We start from the raw sequence: 23,184 nt of genomic DNA on the forward strand, positions 1-23,184 counted from the left end.
TGGAATCTTTGTTCTGATTTTGTTTTGCTTTTAGGATTGAAACCATCAAATAAATTCTATACTTCTTTTAATGTTTTAATTGATGTAGATGATAAATTTTATTCTATTTTGATATTTGGAAAAAGTTTGGTGGATTATAGCCCCTAACAAACAAGGGGTTATTTTGTTGTGAAGATGTAAAAATTTTACCCAAACACCTAAAATAGGATCCAAACCAAATATGGAACTGAATAAAAACCAAATCTTCTACCAAAAAAAAAAAAAAGAATAAAAACCAAATCGAAACCAAATTGTAATGGTTCAGCTCTGATTTGGAAACACATGCTCCTATTCAATTTTGCTTCGGTTTCGATTTCCACATGTATATCTTGAACTGAAACGAAATCAAATCAAAACAACCGAACCAATTGACACCCTTACTTGGTTTGCAACCAAGTCCAGCCCATTTAATAACTGGTTTGGTGGGCCATACGGGTCCGATATATATCCAAAAGCCCACAATATTCCTGACTCATCTCAAGAGGCCTTCGTTTAAACTCTTGAGCTTGATAGTGGAGTCTTTATTTTTTCTCTCTCAGTCACAGTGTGCTTTTGCGCTCTTCTCTGCTCTCTGCTTCGTTCTCTGCCGCCATGCTCTCAGGGGATATTCCTCCAAACCAGACCATTTACATTAAGAACCTCAATGAGAAAATCAAGAAAGATGGTATGCTCCCAAACCCATTACTTGGTTAGGTATTTTTGTGATGATCTGCGTCTTTTTGCTTGTGCCTATGTCTAGCAATGTAGCATTAGGGCTTTCTGGAAGTCTCTGTCCGAATGTCTCCTTGTTAGAACACCTATTTCATGTAGGTTTTTTTTTTTTGTTAATCTTTACGGTGTTTCGTCTCAGTTCCATGTGTTATTCATGCTTTCTAAGAACTCTAAATTCTCTCTTGGTGATGGCGGCGTCTTGTTTTGCCATCTGATGATTTGAAATTCTACTTGTATCTTAAATTCTAAACTAATCGAAAGTTGGTGTGGAAATTTTGGTTGCAAAGTTGTTTGTCAATAGAACAGATTGAAAGGACTGTTTGAAATCTTCATATAGCAGTACTAAGAAGAGTAAGATACGAATTTAACTTCCAGGTACTGTTCAAGTATTTGATCCAGTTTGAGGTTTTCTTTTGTTTGGTTGTAGGACAGAAAGATTCAAGTGGTTGCATTCATAGTCGAAACCCTAAGTGAATTATTTACGAACTTGCTTTCTTACTTGAGCTGCAAACATCAGACTGCATTGCATGTTTGCAAAGCATGGTTCTATTGAAAGACTTAGTTTGGAGTGGAAGTGAATTTGGTCGCTTTTGAAATTCAGTTGCCAGTTGATGTTTGGAGTCTGAACCAGGGCTTTATTCATAGGTTTGAACTATCAAGATGCTTTTCTGGTTAAATAGGAAAAAAGGGTGAAGAACTACTTCTACCCAAGAAAGATGGATCTCTTGTGCATTTTGTTGTGCACTGAAGTGTTCCTGTGAAAATGTGGAACTTGTTCAACATTTCCTGGTACGGGCATTTTTCGTGGATGAATAGATTGGAATGTGAGGTCCTAGAAATGCTTCACTTTATCAATTGGGCCATGACTAGAGATACTAGAGATTATTCATTTTTCAAAAGCCTTGACATGCTGGATACTTGAAGGATATTAGGGTTTAGGGAATAACACAAGAGATGATCATAATATGCCCGATACATATTATTCCTATTAATATGACATAATTGGCTTAAACATGTTCTTACTAAGTTACTAGACAATCAGATGGATAACTAGATGCTTGTGTATCATTTGGTGCCATAACCTTATACTTGAGTTGTACCTGCCCCTTTTCCTTGTAAGGGCACCTATTTTATGTGCATCTAAGGTTATCTAGGTAGTGGATCTGGTTGTTTTTTGTTAATAGAGGTGATAGTACTTGGTGTCTTTTGCCTTGCTACTAACATCATGGATCCTGACTTCCTGAGGACATCTTGGAGCTTCTACTTGTCCTAGAATCCTTGACATTATGAATCATTATACTGTTTTGTTAATATTTAATTAAGATTCTACATCACTAAGAAGGATTAAAAAAAATTATATGGACTCATTTCAGGTAGCTCTTAAGGCTTACCAAACTAAATAAAAGAAAAACAGGAGGTTGCTAATTGGGAATGACAAAGAATTTTTTTTTGCAAGAAGAGGGTTTCTCCAAGAAGTCTGTATCTTTCTAGAGGACAGTCAAAGTGTTCCCCCATTCAGTAGTGTATCACAACACTTTGCTTTATATTCACTTGCATATGTAGATCGTAGATATTACAAGGCTGACTGACTACCTTGTCATCATATAATTACAAAAACTGAAAAATTGGTTGCTTTTGGAAGTAAGTTGTTGTTGGCATTGGTTTTCCAATTGGAAACAGTCCAGCTTGAATACATTATTTCTTATTCGTCTTGAAACCTTTGTATTCAATTAAAAATTCCAGCAACAGGGGGATCAGTGGGAGCCTTTCCTATTTACTAATAAAGTAGAGATAGTTATACTAAAACAACTGCTACCCTTAGATTAAAGAGACCAGCTTTATCTATGAAAGAGGAGGTTGAGAGTGGCTTGGGATATCAGGTACGTCATGGAATTCTTAACTTGTTTTGTTTACTTTTGTGAAGGCACCTGCTGCTCTAATTTGTTCTCCCCATACATATGGTTTCACAAGGACAAAATATGTCTAGAAGCTTAAAAGATCATTTCAGTACAACATGAGAAAACTGGGTTCTTTCTTTAAGACAGTTGTCCAGAATCTGGGTGGCCAAGTTGATAGAAGCAGTAGTGATATACTGATGTCTCCAACTGGATCTCTAATTTCAGTAAACATACTACAAGTAAAACTATTTTCAGTTGCAGAAGTGCAGCCAGAGTTGGCTCTGCAACCAACAGAGACCTCCACCTTGATTAGTAATATGGTGGCCACGAGTTGTGACACCAAATTTTGTATCAGCAAAAAGAGACCCTCTATATGCTATACAACATACAACGCCTCAAAGAGCTGTGCTATAGAAGGTGGTAATTTTGACTAAAATGGCCTCCATCCCCTTCAGATAGAGAAAGTACTCACTACCTGGAATTCGTTACAGAGAAAGTCCACCAAACTACAGACTATGCTGCCCTTCCAGTGAGCTGATCTGAAGGTTCATTGTGACTTTTTAAATCTACCTCTCGATCGAGTCTGTACAGATTTTTGCTGTATCCTTTGCAGGGTGTTCTCTTTCACTTAACAGTAAAAGTAAAGAAAAGTAAAGGGGGAGGGAGCTTTATATGCTATACGGGGCCCAAAGAGCTGTGCAATAGAAGGTGGTACTTTACACAAAAATGACCTCCATCCCCTTCATTTTTTTGGGTTTTGTTTCTTAAGGTTCCAGAAAGTGGCACTGGGCAACAGATCCCAGAATTTCACCCCCACTTCACGCTTAAGGTGGAGGGATTAGGTCCTGAATGATCATTTCTTCTGAGATACTTTTCTCCTCGCCTCTGCTTCGGTTCAAGATGGAAGAACTGTTTGTTAGCAAATCAGGGATGTTGTATCTTAGCCAATTAGGATTTAGGACTGAATTGCTGTACACATTTTTTGTCATGCCTGTTCTGAATCTACCAAACTAAATAAAAAGTGCAGTGCAATTTAATAAGGGAATTGATGTTTTGCTTTCACATTGGACCCACCTCGAGCACCTTGCTTGAACACCATTTCCTTCCATGTGAAGTAGTAAGCAAAGAGTATATAAATTTCTCTGTATCTCTTTCTCCACTCCACAATGAATGTGGATATTTTTAAAACAATCTATCTAATGTACAATCTTTAAGAAAACAGCTAGGGTAATTCTGGGGTTTGAACTTAAAGAACAACATAATTACTTACTTAGGGTGGGTAAACTTTGAAAGAAATTGGAAAGGATTATTAGGTCAAAGAGAGTTTTTTCATCTGGAAAGACAGTAGCCACTGAGGAATTAGGGTTTCCTGTTATGGTAAAAGTATGAAAAATTGGGGTTGAGTTTTTGATGTGTGTTCACTTGGGAACCTGTGGTGATGATTTGAGAACTGGCCCATGGAGGAACTTGAATTTGTGGAGAGACTCTTTATCTGGCATCTAAGTTCATGTTTCCGTTGTAATGGATGTCCATGTTGGTTACCAGCTGAGATGTTTGATTTGGCCCTTTCCATGTTGGTTACCAGCTGAGATGTTTGATTTGGCCCTTTCAGTTCTAGGCTAGTATACATTGGACTGAGCATATATACTGGTGTCTGTGAAACCATAACAAGAACTCTTCACTGCAGAAGCATTAGTTGTTAAAAACATCAGAGTATTGGAGGAAAAAAGAAGAAATAAAAAAATATGTTTTGATGGTTGGTTGACCTTTGGTATTCTAACCATACATGTTGGCTCTGTAATTATCTTTTATTGTGTTGAACAGGTAAGCTAATGTATAGATGTTTAACCTATGTTTAACACAAATTCAACTCAACTATGCCTTTTCCCTACTAAATGAGGTTGGCGCCATGAATCCTGTTTTGCCATTCAACCTTGTTTAAAACCATATATGTTTAATTACACTTCTTATTATAAATTCAGATAATTGAATTGAGTGCTTTATGCATTAACAACTCTCTTTCTTGTTTTTGCAGAACTGAAGAGATCTCTTTATGCTTTATTCTCTCAGTATGGAAGGATTTTGGATATTGTTGCGTTGAAGACATCAAAGCTTCGAGGTCAAGCATGGGTTGCATTTAGTGAAGTTACAGTTGCTAGTAATGCAGTGCGTCAGATGCAAAACTTTCCATTTTATGACAAGCCCATGGTTAGTCTTTGTAATTTACATTGACACTTAATATGTGTTTTGAGTGTGGACTGAGATTTGTTGACAGCAGACTGGACTTGCAGCTATCATATGTTTTTTGGGTGATAATTTATCATGAAGGGAGTTGTCTTAAATAGTGAAAGAGGTTTTTAGTAGATTTAGTTACATTAACTGCATCAGATGGAAGGGTTTTGAAAGTTCGTATTTATTGTCCAATCTTTTATTGTCGTATGAGAACAATTTGATCTAGTATACATAATGGATTCAACAGTGTGTTTAGTTTTTCTCTTTCATCTTTTGTTTAGATGTTCTGATGCAGAATGATCTAATCAGCAGGAGAAAGAAAAACAGTAAAGAAGAAAGAGAGAATGGAAAGAAGAGTATGAAGAATTACAAAGAGTTAGCTTAGAGAAAATAAGAGAATTACCTTGGAGAATCTTAGGATATACTGACAAGCTGCTCCTCCCAGGATCCACTTCATTTCATTCCACTAACTTATCTCTTGTTGGGAGTTTACATGTATCTATAGTTGTGACTGTGCCCTACTACTAAGTGTTAATACTCAATAGATTCAATTGCCTCTGAATACTTTAACTACTAAATACCAAGAAGGGCTAGTACTAACCTTCTGCCTAAATTTACATAAAAAATTAAAATCAAATTCTGGTGTCAAATAACTAAGACCAACATACAGAAAGAAACTACTCTCTAGCTCCACATGGATCCATCACTGGATGTCTGGACTCTTAACTCAACTCAGCCTTAAAAGGGCGTCCCCGGTGCATGAGGCTCCCGCCCCTGTGGGATCTGGGGGGTTCATATTGTACTCAGCCTTTTCCCAACTAAATGGGATCAGGTTTGTGGATCCTTTTTCATGAATCAGCTCTATTCAAAGCCCTACTTGTTACTAGTCCTAACTCCTAAACTATGCATGTTTTTCCTCACCACTTATTCTAGAGTCATTTTAGGCCTACCCTTGGTTCTTTTAGCTCTTCAATCTGAATCAAATCACCCCTCTTTACTGGAGCTTTCAATGCCCTCTGTTGCACATGTCCATGTTGACTCAAACAACTTTCTCAAAACTTATCACTACTCCTAAATTAGCTCTAATTTGTTCATTCCTTTTTTATTATTTTCTAGTTTTACATCATTTCAGCTACACTAAGTTCATATGTTGTTTCTTTACTGTCCAACATAAAGCTCCATATATCATTGTTGGTCGTATAACTGTCCTATAAAATTTTTCTTTGAGTTTTAAAGGAATAGGTCGATCCCACAACACTCTGGATGCATCCCTCGACTTCATCCACCCTATTCTAATGCCTTGTGCAACATCATCCTCTATTTCTCCTTTATTTATGATTGAACCTAGGTACCTAAAATTTTCACTTTGCGACATCTCCCTATCATCAATTTTCACCACCTCCCTTTCAGTCCTATTGTTACTAAAGTTACACACCATATACTTTGTTTTTGTTCCTACTTATCTTAAAACCTTTTGATGGCAAGGTTGATCTCCGTAATTTCAACTTTGCATTTATCCCTACTTTTGCGTTATACAATAACAACAACAACTTAGCCTTATCACAACTAAATGAGGTCGGCTACATGGATCCTTGCCCTCCAATCCGCTCTATTTGAGGTCATACTTGATACGAGGCCTAATCTATGTATGCCATTCCTCACCACTTCTCCTAAGGTCATTTTAGGTCTGCCCCTAGCTCTGTTAGTTCCTTCAATCTGAATCAAATCACTCCTCGTACTGGGGCATTCAAAGGCCTCCGTTGAATATGGCCATGCTACCGCAAACGACTTTCTCGTAGCTTATTATGTATTGTGCTACTCCCAAATCAACTTTAATATGATCATTCCTTACTTTATCTTTTTTAGTTGTTCCACTCATCCATCTCAGCATCCTCATCTCCTCTGCACTGAGTTTATCTATATGATGTTCTTAGCAGCCTAACATTCTGCACCATACATCATAGCCGGTCGTATGACTGTCCTATAAAATTTTCCTTTTAAGTTTTAAAAGGAATAGCCGATCAAGCAACACTCTGGAAACACCTCTCTACCTTTTGTATCATCTACCAAAATTGTATCATCAGCAAAAAGCATACCCCAAGGAATCTGACCTTGAATGTCTCTAGTCAACTCGTCTATGATTACCGCAAATATATATGGGCTTAAAGCTGATCCTTGATGTAATCCGATTGTAATTAGGAATTCAATATCATGTCCCCCCCCATAGTTCTTACACTAGTCACTACACCATCATACATATCTTTAACTATATACACATATTTACTTGAAACACTTTTCTTTTCTAATACTTACCAAATTAACTCTCTAGAGACTCTATCATATGCTTTTTTAAGTCAATAAAGACCATATGGATATCTTTATGACACTCGCTAAATCTTTCCATTAGTCTCCTAAACAAATAAAAAGCTTCGGTGGTTGATCTTCTTGGCATAAAACCAAATTGGTTATCCGAAATATTAGTTTCTTGTCTTAGGCGGGTTTCACATACTCTCTCCAATAATCATTGTATGACTCATAAGTTTTATTCCTTTATAGTTATTATAACTTTGAATATCACCTTTATTTTTATAAATTGGAACAACAATGCTTCTCCTCCATTCATCTGACATTTTTCTTGTGCTCATAATCTTATTAATCAACTTAGTTAGCCAAGTTATTCTACAAATTCCTAAGCTCTTCCAAACTTCTATTGGAGTACCATATGGACCTATTGTCTTACCTATTTTCATATTCTTTAAAGCTTCCTTTACTGCAAAGTTCAAACTCCTTAATTTTTTTATAATATCTAAGACTTGTGGTTTCTTGATGGTTATTACTACCTCTTAAAACATTATTGCTTTTCATTTAATAAGTTGCAGAAATAGTGTTTCAGTCTCTCTTTAATATCCTCATCACTTATCAATACTTTATCATCTTTTCACTTTTAATGCATCTAATATGGTTGAAATCTCTACTCTTCCTTTCCCTCATTTTAGCTAGTTTATAGATATATTTTCCCCCTTCCTTTGAGCTCAAATTGTTACAGAGATCCTCATATTTCTTAGTCCTTGCTTTCCCTAATATCTTCTTAACTTCATTTTTGGCAAATTTATGCCTTTTTAAATCCTTCTCATCTTAGTCCTTTGCCAAGTTTTAAAACTAGATTTCTTAGTCTTAATGGTTGCTTGAACTTCATCATCCCACCACTAAATTTCCTCAGATGAACGTCGTTTTCCTTTAGATTTTCCCAAAACTCTTTTAGCTACATTCTTAATATAAGTAGTCATCTCGTTCCACATCATATTAGTGTCTCCATCGAAGTCTCATTTTCTCGGTTTTGCTAATTTATCAGTAAATTTCTTATGGTTTTCTCCTTTTAAGTTCCACCATCTTATCTTAGGGCAAATAATCTCACGTTTCCTATGATTCAACATTTTAAAACACATATCTATGGCCATTAATCTATGTTCCGTGGTTAGGCTCTCCCTTGGTATAACCTTACAATCTTTACACGATAACCTATTGGTCCTCCTACTTAGAAAGAAATTTATTTGGCTTCTATTTTTCCCATATTCTAAAACTGAAAGTCCCCTCATTTCCATCTCCAAAACCATATCCTCCATGAATTCTTTCATAACCTCTACTATCTCTTCCAATATGTCCATTTAGATCTCCCCCTATAATAATCTTTTCTCCTTGACTAATTGCTTGCACTAACCTATCCATGTGTTCCCAAAATTGTTTCTTAGTATTTTCATCCAATCCTATTTGGGATGCGTGAGCACTAATGATGTTGATTACCTTTTTCCTAACACAAGTTTGATAGATATTATCCCATCACCAATTCTTTTAACATCTACAACATCAATTTTCTAAATCTTTATCTACTATTATTACCACCACACTTCTATTATTTTTATCCCCAATATATCAAAGTTTGTCATCATTAATGTAGTCCCAGATTGGTATGAGACCTACTAGGAGCCAGGTAAATCAGAGTTTTTAACTATGCTGGCTGAATGGGGCAGAATAGATAACCTAGGGCAGAATTAGGGTTAGGGTTAGGGTGTTGAGGTAGGGTTTTATTTGGTAATGATGTGCAGATTTTTAGGAGTCTATTAATGCAAGTTTGGTTTGATTTGGATGAAGTTGAAAATCTAGGGTTTCGGGTTAGAGGCCTTGTAAAAATTGGGTGTTTTTAGAATCTAGGGTTTAGAGATGGAATCTGGGGAAAGTGAGCTGGTTGAGTGTTAATTGCAGTATGGGGAGTGAGATGAAAATAAAAAGATCAGATTTTGATGGGTGGTTAGTCTAGGTTGAAGTTAGGGCTGTAGGGCTTAATTAGGGTTTATGGGATTATAAGACTGCAATGGAGGATTGAAATTAGGGTTGTTGTCGAGTAAAGTATGAAGGCTGTGGATGAAGTTTAATGATGATTGATGGAGGGAATGAGGATGCTGGTTTGATGACCTGAATTGGATCGATGGGGAAGGTAGGCTTAGGTTAGAGGATGAGAAGTAGAAGGGAATAACTGAAATTAAAATAGCTTATTGGTTTGAAGAGATCCCCAACAACAGTAGCTTGAGCAATTGTGAGAAAACCTCCCAATCTTCACGTTGCAAGGAGTTGCAGGAGTCCAACTACCCTTTCCACCTTGATAAACCCACAAGGATGCAATCTCACAAGGAGCAGCAGCAATGGCAGCAAGCATAAAACTAATTTTTGTTAATCAAATTCATATTCAATGCTGGCCTCCCTTACAAACTTATATAGAAGACTCGAAAAATAGACTTAGACACTTAAAAGGAAAGGCCTAACCCTATCCTTAACCTATTAGTTAACTTAAACTGACTAGGAAATTGAAATAGACTCAAAATAGAGTCCTAATCCAGCCCAACTAAACAACTAAAAGAAAAACTAATAAAATCACTTAAATTGAACCACTGGTTCAAATCAGCTTTGGACCAGTAGAACATTAAAAACATGAAAATAAACTAAGTATAGGGCTAATCCCGTATGCAACTCATGTACCCCAATTTTAGGCCCATAAAAGTGGCCTATACATAAAAAGACCCTTGGGATCAAAGGCCCAACATATATATATGATGAATCTGCATCAGTCATCTAATTCCTTAACTTTTTTTCCTTCCATCTAGTATCTTGTATACAAGCTATGTTAATTCTTCTTTTTCTCATTATATCTATCAATTCTAAACTCTTTCCCATTAAAATTCCTATGTTCCAAGATGCTAATCTAATCCTACATTTTTGGACTAGCTTCTTTACCTACACTTGACCATGGTGTGAGAATCCTTGTTCACTTGTCACCACAATTGGGTGTCAAAGCGGTGCGTCACTTACAGGGAAAGGCCAGCTGATTGGGTGTCAAAGCGGTGTACCTGACCATGGTGCGAGAACCCTTGCCCACTGTCCACTCCAGTCTGATTGGGACTCTTGCTAACCCTTGCTCACTCTTCACTGTACCTGGGTCATAGTGCAGGATGTTGCTCTGGGGACACCCTAGTATGAGGTCGGAATTATAAAGTTCTAGGATCCATGCAAAAGGGTTTGGTTAATGTTTTTATGACGCTGCCTGGCGACCTGACGCACCAAAGCACAAACCCTTGTCCTTTATCTAGATTGGGACCGGCAGCATAAAACACTGGCGGAGTTCATCACAGGACCCTTATGTGGACCCAAAATATAAAGATTATGACTAACCTTTAACACCTTAGGGTTGGACCTCCATGATAGCATGGTTTTTAGGGCATTTCAATGCCTCTATATAAACTTCTTACAAGATATAAATGCAATGGGAATTCCTCCGGCAAGGGATAGAAAATTCCTTCAAATTCCACTTGGTTGCATGGCAAAACATTTGTTAGCAGGAGCATGGGCCACTGAGATTTAGCCTTCTACAAATCATTAATAAAAAACTTCTATGAGAGTGGTTTTGGCCATTTAACATGGAGAAAAATACATTTGGAAAAGAACTGGTGGTTGTCAACTTAGTGAACGAGTATGGCTTCCAAATGTGGTCTGTACATTGTATAGAATGGTGGAGTTTAGGGGAATGATGACATCACATAACTTCTTCCTAGTCACTCTTTTGCCTCTAGGTCAGGTGAGTTGGTTAACTTTTCAGAGGATATCTGGTGCAGGGAGAATGCTATTGGCATTGACTTTCCTCATCTGTATTATATTGCAGTGGAATAAAGGCTCAACTTGCTAGGAGGGCTTAGGGAATATTTCAATGGTCAGTATCCCTAGATTTTGAATTGCGAGATTTCTTCCTTCCCTGAGGTTGGAGAGGGTATGAGCCAGGCCCAATGAAGAAGATAGAAGGATTTGGGTGCCCAGGTTTGAGTCTTTAGACTACTTTCCGCAAAAACACGTTGAAGGCTTGGACCGTCTCCAAATTCACCCCTCCTAGAACTCCGCATAGGTGGGACCAGAGCTGGCCACTGGGTAATGGTCCTTTTAGGTTGTTTCTGACAAAATTGGCTTGGATTGAGTGCAGCTATTTTCAAGAATCTCAAAACAAAACCCCAAAAGCACTAGGATTTGCATTTACCAAGCACATTTTTTATTTTAAGGAGGCGGAGTAGACGGTGAACCATCTTTCCTTGTGCTGTTTCTTATCCTTTTTCATTTTTTTTTGGGGTGGGGGGTGGGGTGGTGCTGGTGGTGATGGTGATGCAGATCTGAAGACTTACATCCGTAAGAAAAAGAAGAAGTCCAAATAGCTGTTTAGTCTTTTAGTTCACTGTTTTAGTTCCATACTTAGATTATTTTGATGTATTTTGTGTTTTTAAATTTTAACAGGGTCCAATTGGTTCATTTTAAGTGATTTTAGTAGATTTCTTTTTTGTCTTTTTTATGTTTTAAAATTGGGTCCACCCTTCTCCACACATAAGAGAGGGAGTGTTGTGTTTAGTTAAGTCGGCTAGGGGGTGGATTTTCCACTCCAGTCTGATTGGGACAGGTGGCCTTTAGGCCTTATAAATAAAAGCAATTCGTGGGGCTCTTTTTTACCTCACAGAATTTTAGAAAAACAACTTGAAGCTGCAGCTCTGCAACTTTGTCTTCTTAACTGAAGATTTTGTCTTGTGTTTGATCAAGGCTGACGGAATCGGTGTTTGATTCGATTGACACCTTGCGGTCGGAAGACCAAGTGGTTCGTTAGTTATCTTTTGCATCTGCATTACTGTTCTACAGTCAAGCAATCTGATCTCAAGGTTTTGTTCATCACCTACAAGTAAGTTCAAGTCCCCAAACCCTAGATCCCCTCTTTTCCCCAAGTTCTACATTCAGCCGAGACCAACCCAGCCGTGGGAATCCCTCCAAACTTTGATCGAGTTCTCCACTGCCCTAATAGGGAACTCGATTCAAATTGGGTCTTATTTTGACCAGCCGAACCCCATCAATCCTGTTTTCCCCCTCTTAACCCTAACCCTAGTTTTCCCTTTATTTTCTCAACACTTGCTGCCGAATCTATCCATACTTCAATGGTTTGCTGATTTCAGTCTATTACATCTATGTACTTAGTAAACTAAAGACCTAACATCATCCCTAACCTCCTTACCCTAAATCCCATAAAATCCTAAATTAGCCTTTTCCCCTGGTTTTAAACCCTGAACTGAACCTATCCTCTGGTAAAGATCCTGTTCTGGTTCCTAGTTTGAACCATTCAACTCTAGGACTACATTAATTGGTATCAAAGCATGGCAGAGGGTGATGATTCAATGATACTACCAGCACCACCAGAGCCTATGGCTAAGGTCATTGAGATGTTTCAGCAATTAGCAGCTGAACACAGAACCATTAGTGAAAGGTTGTAGCAACTTGAGGGATGTCTAGTTACTCCAGTAAGGGATAGTAATATACCACCTGAAGATGATAGATATCAGACTGTAGATGATAGATATCAGGTACAGTCTGAAGTGCACCGTAATAACCGAAGGCACAGAGAAGACAGAGAATCTCCTAGAGCTCCTATGGGTTGGCCTACATTTGAAGAACATGTGAGATCATATTTCAGTGCTGAAACTAGTACTCCTCATCGACGCTTTGATGATACATAAAAGGTCAAGCTCGAGTTGAAGGACTATGATGGCAGACATGATCCACAAGTATTTTATCATTGGTTGGCATCTTTAGATCATTATTTTGATTGATATGATTTACCTGAATCTAGGAAGATGAAACTAGCACACACTAAGCTAGTGGGATCAACCCGTGAACGGTGGAAAACCACTGTTTCCGGTGGCGTTTTCTTTTTCCTTATTTGTGACTTTGTGTACTCGACCCCCATTAGCCTCTTTTTATTTCTTCCTCTTACTATAAATCTCTTCTAAGAAAGTATGCATAAGAGCAATTGATTATTTTCATGAAGAATACACAATTGTTTTAGGATTAGAAACTAAGCTGATTGAGTATTAGGTTTTCTTTTTGTTGCAAGACATTAATAGGTTGTATTTATTATATGTTTAACCTATTTAGTTGGATTCTTTATCATCGACTTCATCCAAAAATTACTATCTAGTTTGAAAAATATCAAAGGTTAAGCAGTTAAAGATTAAGCAATGAAGTCCCATCGCTTTTCCTATAATTCATTCATTAAGTATCCCACTTCCTTTTCTAGTAATGTTCTGAATTTGGAAATATAGTAATAAATGAAAAGAGTAATGTTGTGAGCTTTTCTAGGATCCATTCCTTGATTTGTGGGGTGGACAAACCATTGGGATAGACAACAAACAAAAAACAGGACAGACAGTGTGGGACCGAGGCAGTAATTGTGTTAGTATGTATTCTTGCTTGTACCACTTTTCTAAATTTTGTATTTGGAATCAGGGGAACCATTAAAAACAACAACTCTCGAGTCGCCATAGCCCCTAGGTCTGTCCTTGATGCAAACCCAGCCTACATCTTGAAAACCGATCACAAAACCATACCCAAACACCAGCTTAAGGCCCAACACTAACACTTGGTCCAAAAGGAACCCAAATACCAAGGCCAACAAAGTGGCTACCCAAAGTTGTCCAAAGTATAATCCCGAATTCTAGTTGTGCACATATATCAACTTCAAGTCCGTTTGTCGAGTTACCTACATTGGGATTTTGAGAAAATCCAAAACATAAAAGTTATATCCCTTTGAGTCTTCTTTCAAATGGCTTTGGAATGAGGTCAATCCGAGTTGTATCGAGAGAGTTATGCCTTTTTTACTGAGCATGTTCAGAACAATCCGCCCAACCTTATTTGCCTTTGGTAGATGATGATGTGGCAGTTCTTCTCCCAAAGATTTTATTGATCCAAGCTCCTTTAACTACACTCTCTTGGTCATTTCAATTCTCTCCTAGACGTTAGACTCAATGCATTGATGCAAGAACCAAGACCTTGAAGCACTATTCGAGATATAGAAGAAAGATTCAAGGCCTTGGAAGACTCTTTGTAGTCTCCTAAGTAGAAGGATACTTTAGTTTCCTTTTCTTTATGAGGAAATCTCAGCCCTTAAATTAGGACATATTTGTCTTTCTTTGTGAGGAAATCTCAACCCTTAAATTAAGAGGACATATTTGTTTTTTCTTAAGCTATTTTATGGATATAAAATGCCTCCAAAGTCAGCTTGTAGGGCAGTGAATTTTGTGAATGAAAGTTACCATGACCACTCCCTTGAATCAAAATGTCTTCTTTCCTTGAACCTAGAAGAGTTCTCCCTTGAAACCTTGAAGAAGTTTCATTCTATCTTAGAAGAGTTGGAATTTTCTACTTCACTTGCATCCTAGAAGAGATGCAAGACCTCCTTGGAGCTGCAATCATCTTATAAGAGTTGCATTTCTGCCCCATATCTATTCATATCCATTTATTTTTATTTTCATAATTTTGTTTTTGGTCGTGTACCAATTTCATGAGCCATTTTGAGAGCCGTACTGTGTTTTTTTGAAAAAACATTTTTCATCAAAGTTGTAGATCCGTGAATCCTTGTTCATTAGGCTTCGGAACCAACTCATCCGACCTATATTGAGCAAAATATACTCATTTTACCAAGGTCGTGCGTTTCTGAAATTTTTTGTATTTGAATTGTACTTTCTTTAAAGCTTGTTTTATCTTCTCCCGATCCGAGTTTGGCAATCTCCTTTGGGGGCTTGCATCATTTGGTGTAATGATGCAAGCCTCAAGATAGGCTGTTGAAACCAACGGATCGGGAGAATGAATTACACAAGTTCAACCACAAGCACAAGATGTGCAATAATTTCAGTTGTGCACGACCTCAACAAAATGAGTATATCTTGCTCAATATATGTCGAAATGATTTGCTTCCAAAGCCTACTGAACTAATGTTATCTAAAAACAAAACACTGTATGATACTCGAAATGGCTCATGAAGTTGGTGTATGAGCAACGACAAAATTTTATTAATAGAAGAAAAAGATGGAGATAAAATTGATATAGACTGAAACTCAACTCTTTTAGAGTGTGTTTGAAACACCAAGGAACTTGCTACTCTTCTAGGATGTGAAGATAGGAAAAGCTCGTACTCTTCAAGGAAGGAGTGAAACTCTTCTAAGCTTTAACGATGAATGATGCAGGACGACTTGAGATGGAGCTCCAATCGACTCAAGGGGGAAAAACTGATGCAGGCAAAATATGGTGGACCCCCCCTAATGAGGACATCAGCCCAGTTGATCCGGATTTTCTGGTTCTTTTAGTTCAATAAACCAACCCCAATGTGAGCCACCATTCAACCAGCCAGATTGTTGTTACTGGTCACGTAAGCACTGTTCACGTGAACAGTACCTTGGGGTCCAATATTGACACCTGACTTTGAAGAGATGCTGCCAATAGTTGTTAGGATATTAGATATTAGTTTCTATTTACTTGTTTTCTTAGGTAGCAAGTTATTTCCTTTGTTTGGATTATTGTTAAGCAGATTCTAGTTTCCTTTTTGATTTCTTTTATTTGTTAGACAAAAGATTGAGTTTGTTTGTTAGTTCCTAGTTTGCTTATTTCTTGGTTAGCAAGTTATGGAGATAAATTAGAAGTCTTATTTCAGTTAGAATTTTCCTATTTTAGAATTTCCTTTTGTAGTCAGTGTAAGAGGATGGAATGAAAGAATGAATTGAGTTTATGAGTTGTGCGTGTGCACTTCCCCTCCCCCCTCTCCTTCTACTTCTTCTCAAGGTTTCTCTTTTTCTTCCCCGTGCTTCTTCTTCTTCTTCTTATCACGGTTTCTTCTCTTTCCCCCCTTGAAATTCTGATTTCTTCTAAGATTCTCTTTTCTTCCCCCCTCCCCCTCTGATTTCTTCTCAGATTTCCCCTCTCCTATTTTGCCCCCCATTATCTGGTATCAGAGCCGAAGGATCCCATTTTTTTCCTTCCCTTGTGATCTCTCTTTCCCATTCTATTCTTCTTCCTTCCTTTTCTTCTCTATCCCCACTTTCCTGTTACAGTTTTGCGGTACAGTGAAGAAAAGGAAGGAAAAAGAATAGAATGGGGAAGAGAGATCACAAAGGAAGGAAGAAGATGGGATCCTTTGGCTCTGATGCTAGAGAATGGGGGACAGAATAGGAGAGGGGAAATCTGAGAAGAAATCAGAGGGGGAGGGAGGAAGAAAAGAGAATCTTGGAAGAAAATCTGGATCAACTGAATGGCTAAGCAATTTTCATTAAAAAATTCAATGCCTTATAATTTAACTTTGGTAGCCTTTCTTAGGCATAAAATAGCTTAACAAAAGATAAATATGTCCTCTTAGTCTAAGGGCTGAGATTTCCTCACAAAGAAAGGGAAAATTATTAAAGTATCCTTGTACCTAGGAGACCCTAAAAGGAGTCTTTCAAGGCTTAAAATTTTGCTTTTATATCTCGGGTAGTGCTTCATGGTCTTGGATCTTGCATTAATGCATTGAGTCTAGCATCTAGGAGAGAATTGAAATAACCAAGAGAGTGTATTCAAATGAGCTTGGACCAATGAAATCTGTGGGAGAAGGGTTGCCTTATCATCATCCACCAATAGGCAGGCTATTCTGAACATGCTCAGTAAAAAGGGCATAACTCTCTCGATACAACTCAGTGTGACCTCATTCCAAAGCCATTTGAAAGAAGACTCAAAGGGATAACCTTTTGTTTTGCGTTTTCTCAAAATCCTAATGTAGGTAACCTGAAAATGGACTTGAAGTTGATATATGTACACAGCCAGAATTCGGGATTTTACTTTGGACAATTTTGGGTAGCCACTTTGTTAACCTTGGTCTTTGGGTTCCTTTTGGACCAAGTATTAGTGCTGGTGCTTGGGTATGGTTTTATGATAGGGTCTTCAAGATGTGGACTGGGCCTGCATTACTCCTGATCCTAAATACAGGCAGGTCAAGATGTGATCAAGGGATCATGGTCTCCCTAGAATTTCTCTTTCCATAATTTTACATTTTTCATATTTCGGAACCCACAAAAACTGTACTATGATCTGTCTGATAAAGAAAAAATTTGCAAACCAGTCCTTCCCTTGTAAAATTGGTTAGCCTTCTTTAGAAGTTTGAAGTGGCATTGAATGTTTTTTAATTCTTTTGGCGGTAGGTTTATTTCTAAATTTAAATCTTGTAGTTTTCCAAAATGTCTGTGTCTATTGTTCATGTGTGCAGTAATAAAATATTTGTAGATGTGTATGAGATATACATTTATGTGACAGGAGATTTGTGTATGAACTTTGATAAATATGTGATTCATCTCATAATGTATGACTATTTCCAGATCTAATCATTTCCTTCTGTTTTGGTATGTGTAACCTGCAGTCGTATTACTTGTTGTAAAAGAGGGGGGGGGGGAGGGAACAAAAGCAGTTGTCACATTGTGTTGGGGGAGGTTGTGCTTAATGTAGCGTTTAATGTGTGTACTAGCTTTAATTGGGCATGTTTTACTTATTGCAGCGGATACAATATGCAAAAACAAAGTCAGATTGCATTGCAAAGGCAGATGGGACCTATGTTCCACGAGAGAAGAAAAAGAAGCAGGAAGAAAAAGGTTTGTGTTTCTAAGGAATATTCTATCAAAGGCACTAGTCTTCTGGAATTTTGTCCTTTTTGTTATGCCTATCAGATAAAAACAACTGTTGACGTGATGAATTTTCATTGTTCCCCTTTCCTACCTCTTTGAGGGCTGTTTGGTTAAGCGAAATACCATTTGTATTGTTAGAATAAGAAATGAAATGAAATGAAATTATTGTAAGTGAAAATGCCAAAAGTGAAGTCAAATCAACAATTTTTAGATCCGAACTAATTTTCTTGCTTTTGGATGCAACAAAAATTTCTGTTGCCCCAACATAGTTGTTTTTTTGGGGTAATATTTTACTTCAAAATGATCACATTTCCATTTCCGTCTTAAAATAACACCAAAATTTATTTTACCTGTTATGGGCCCCACTGGTTTCCCATGTCACTTTACGTTAACATTACTCTAACTGAAAATGTTTTTTTTTACATTTTTTTTTAATTTCAATTTACTACTCATTTTGCCAATGAAAATTTATTATCACTTCACTTCTAACAAAACGGGGCCTTCATCATCATCATGAATGAAAAGATTTGTCTACAAACTATTGATTTAACCATAGGGGTGGCAGCATGGAACAAAATCTCGGTTGAAATTGATTGAAATCTCCGAGTTATCTTGGTTTTGGGCTTGGCCAAAACAAAGTTTAGGGTCAAAATCCAGAATCGAAATAGTTTCGACCCTAAATTTCAATCTAAAGAGACCCAGTGTCAAAACCTCGAAACAAGATCTGTTTTGGACCCAACGAAACCATGTCCGGAACCGAGTTCTCGCTCTTTGGGTGGCAGAGAGAACTCTTTTTTTTTTGGTTCTTTCAGTTGGGGAGTAGAAAAGTATAACATGATTTGATTAGGGATGGAAAGTTTGAGAACAATTCTAATCTAAGCTTTCCAATCCAGTTTAGAGCTCCATGAAGTGAAACTTGGGATTCTTTCTGAACTTGTAAGAACTTGTTGGGCCTGGTGTCTCCGCCATTGTTGACTTTTCGTTGGAACTAAATATTTCCACATTTTAGTTTGTTTCTTCAATATGGTCAACCAAAGGGTGCAAAAATTTTGTTCTCCATCCTTGCTATCATATTTCAGAACATCGGTCCTGTAAATGTTATCAGTTAGTCCCAATCAAAATGTAGTACTCACAAACATATTTGCATGAATGGAGGTGTGTGCCATTTTGGGCACAGTGCTTTTGTTATTATTTTCAAAATTTTAGCAAGTATATGCATCATTTTACTGACTGGATTATTGTTAGAAGTGTTTAACCTGTTGATGTCTTAATGATTTCCGTTTTACTATGTTTGGTAGCATTTGTTTTACTTGAATCTTTGTTTGCAGCTGAAAGAAAACGAAAGGCTGAGGCACCGCAATCTGCTGCTACTGCTAACGGTACTAGTGATAACAGACATGGCGGCCCCACTGTAAGTTTGTTGTCATTTTATTTTTATTTATGAATTACACTAGAGATTGTTCCATCCACAACAACAACATTTATAATATAAGGTTGTAGAATCCATGTAAAAGGGTTTGACTGGGTTTTTTTCCGTTGCCGGCTGCCGACCTGACACACCAATCCTCCTCTCCTTTATCCGGGCTTGGGACCGGCAGCAAACATTGGCGGAGTTAAACATCATCCCATCCCATTATTTTAATTCTTTTTGTTTAAGGAGACTAGTATTACTGAACATGAAGGCAGTTGTCCAGTGTTTGTCAATTGAATTCTATAAATCATCAATAAGTATTTGCTTTTGTAGAAAAATTATAATGGCTAAATTCTACTGAGACAAGAAAATGATTGATGCGGATCCGGAGTTCCAAAACCCGACTCAGATCGCTTATGGGTCCACCCAATTAACAAAAGTTCAAATAATAGAGGGCCATGGAAAACTTGTAATAACCAGAATTTTCTAAGGTGTAATTGGTAGATAAAGAAGAGAGGACCTAGTAGGGATTAGTATTTATTTGTCAAGGACAAATTTGGGTAAAGTTAAGGTATGGACAAAAACAGAATTATCATAAAAGGGAGGTGTGAAGTTGGACTCAGCCATTAAGAGGGATTAATACTAATGTATCATGGGACTGAGGGAGTCTTCTTCAACCTTCGACAAGAGGAAAACACCAGCAGTAATCGAGGTTTGTTTTTATGGAGATAACTCTCTCCTCATGGCTCTAAATCCCTCGAAACTTATGGATTAACTCGGTAATCCCATACCCTATGGATTCCATTCCTTAGAAATCCCAGCACCAGAATAGTAGTTGAGAAATAAATTCCTGAAACCAGATCAGGCGGAAGAGACAACCAAGTTCTGAAAACTGGATTTAGAACTCCCAATTCAGATAGCCTTCCAACCTCAGCCTGTACAATCTGAATTGCCCTGGGGTAGAAAAGAACACCCTCAATTCTCAGTTCAATCTGTGAACTCTAGATTGAATTCTGAGAACTTGTTTTCAGCCATTAAAATTGATGACAACAGGGTAATGGACAATATAACGGAGAATACAAGGACTAAATAAAGAAAGAAATAAGAAATATAAGATGAAGAAGGGATAGGGAGGAGAAGGTCAAAGAAATAAGAAATATAAGATGAAGAAGGGATAGGGAGGAGAAGGTCTCTCACGGGACTCTAACTTGAACTCTAAACTGAATTAAAACTTGGATTCAAACTCTTTCAATACTGAGCCTATTAAAACTAAAACAGAAATTTACGAGATTCACCGAACTAATTAAAAATCCTAATAAACTAGATATCCAACCGAACCCAAAAACCCAATTGGATCTGGTTCATCTTCATATGGATCCTCCAATGGGTTTGGGCCGGTCCAAGGAATTGTTCCTGCATCAATGATCTATGCATTTCAGAGTGCGGATCAACCAAATATTTTACAATTACAATTCCAATTGTGCTCATTTTTCATCAGGCCAATCACCTCATGGAAAGAGAACCAAGCTCCACCATCCTTCATCTGCACTTCTGTTTCCCCCCTGAAATATGGTTAATTCTTGTGTCACCCGTTTGTGTCCTTCGGTCAAAATCAAACATAAACATAGTCACAATCTAGAATTGCCTTTATTTCCAAATGTAAAGATTGTTATAAAGCAAATATTTGATTCATTATATTTGTCTTAACCAAATGTATAACTTGTTAGTTTAGAAAATGGTTAAAAAGAAAAATCAAAATTAAAAAAAAATTCCATTGTCAATTAACCAAAATTACAATCAGAAGATAATGCTTAACCTTACGTTGATAACATACTATTAGATCCAAATCAAGTAACATCACATATAATTCTCGTCCATATATTCTGGGTGTGGAATATTCAATCCAACAATTTTGATACAAAACGTCTCTGTTGGAAGCATCCATAAGGCTAGCTTAGAAATTGAAAATTAAAAAGTAGCCGCATATTCATAAGCGTCAAATGAACTTCCATTTCAATTTCTCACCAAGAGGCATTTCAAAGGGTTGGCATATTCCATGGGAGAGATTGGATGATGCAGACGGATTTACAAAATTCTGCCGGATAATGGGCCCTGAAAAAGTTGTGGTAAAATGAATGAGAGAGAAGAGAAGAGGTGTGCTCACCATGAACAAGGCTATGATATGACCATCAAACCACTTGAACAGAGAACCATTCCCTTAATTGTAAAAAAAATATATTCCATTCCATCTCAAATATGTTTCATACAATGCTTTATAAACGCAATAACCTGACCCCTAATTCCCCACACGAGTTTGACTTTGCACCTAGATCAGTGATATGATTCAGATTGGAGGAGCTAGAGGCAGGCCTAAAGGACTCTAGGAGAAGGTGAGGAAAAACATCATAGCTGATGTCTGGTAACAAGTGGATCTTTGAATATAGTTGATTGGCGAAAGAGTATCCATATAGCCAACCCCATCTAGTTGTGATAAGTCTAAGTTGAGTTTGACTTTTTGACTCTTGTTAAACTTCCCAGTAAAACTCAAAAAACAATTTTAGCAACTCAAGTGCTTTAACTCTTATGCTAAGTAAAACCACTAATTTAAGAAAAAGAAATGTTTAGAACTTTATTTAATCAGACTTTCTAAGTAGAACCCCATCATAGATTGATACTCTATTAGAAAGTTGGTTATGGTTTCCATATATAGCTTAGGATTGTAAGATCTTGGTCTCATTGGGTAGGTAATGTAGGTGTGGTAGGCTGAAAAACAACACTACCACACTTACAGAAAATCAGGATCGCAGTGAACAAAAACTCAGAATCTGTAGACAGAATGAGACAATAGAAATAGCTCCTAATCTATCCGTTGGATGAGGCTGTTATTACAGTCGAAGGAAGGCCTTATGAGGCTGGACTTATGCTTAAAATTTTAGGCTCATCTGATGAGGGAATCGGGAGAAATAGACAGAATAAGAAAATAGAAAGTTAGAGGATTCAGAAATAGAAGTTAATAAAATTTTACTACAGTTTTTCAACCCACTACTCAGATGCGTGGTTCAATGTCTCAGTTTCGGAGCTAGTTTTGGCCAGGTAGAAAACCGTGTTGGGCCAAGATCTCGGCGAGTAGTTGCATTTTTTTTGGGGTTGAAATTGGTGCTTGGTTTTTGTGGGTTTTTGACCTAGTTAGGTCATGAAACTTGGTATGCAACCTATTTTGGGCCTTTTAAACACAATGACACTATCAGATTTTGAAAAAATCAAAGTTCAAATAGGAGTTTGACTTCAGACCCTATGTTGGTAGGCTATGATGTACACGGTCTCTAATAGGCCCTATTCTACACATAATTTAGTAGTAGAAAGCATACAATTAATTTAAAACAACTTAAATAAGTATTAAGAATGTAAAAATGTAAAATACATCAATTTTATATCACCTCTATCACACAAATGAGTGCCGTGCTAGATCAGAACCTTGAGACCTCGCATGACTCTGCCGAAGCAAGTTAAGCCTCTATCTGTGACACATAGGCTTCCCATGTCATAGTGTTGTTGATGAATCGCATGTACTCATCCACACAATACAAAAAAGTGGAGTCATCAACAAACAGAAGGTAGCCTATCTTAGGGTATGGATCTCTAAAACGCGGTTGCGATGAACTCGATCCATTGCTATTGGATGGTGGCTGTCGAACTACTAGCGGCATGTATAGCTCAGTTGGGATTGTGAATATGTCGTCCACAAAACCTGACCCAATGCTCCGATTATCTCCATTGTCAAACTCAGATGCAGAGGGTACTGATGATGGAAAGCCAAAGTGTGGCTGCCCAAACTGACCAACCCTAG

General features: G+C 37.4%; 1 protein-coding gene across 1 annotated transcript in view; it reads left to right on the forward strand.

The window, feature by feature from the left end:
• Window positions 1-537: 537 nt before the first annotated feature.
• The window catches only part of LOC122671114 (U2 small nuclear ribonucleoprotein B''-like), a 31,825-nt gene continuing 9,178 nt past the window's right edge, over window positions 538-23,184 (forward strand). The window contains exons 1-4 of the mRNA XM_043868210.1: window positions 538-703; window positions 4,684-4,856; window positions 17,800-17,893; window positions 19,255-19,337. Of these exons, the coding sequence (XP_043724145.1) occupies window positions 631-703; window positions 4,684-4,856; window positions 17,800-17,893; window positions 19,255-19,337 (423 nt within the window). The 5' untranslated portion in view covers window positions 538-630. The remainder of the gene's footprint in view (window positions 704-4,683; window positions 4,857-17,799; window positions 17,894-19,254; window positions 19,338-23,184) is intronic.

Source organism: Telopea speciosissima, chromosome 8 (assembly GCF_018873765.1).
Source record: "Telopea speciosissima isolate NSW1024214 ecotype Mountain lineage chromosome 8, Tspe_v1, whole genome shotgun sequence".
Classification (NCBI taxonomy): Eukaryota; Viridiplantae; Streptophyta; class Magnoliopsida; order Proteales; family Proteaceae; genus Telopea; species Telopea speciosissima.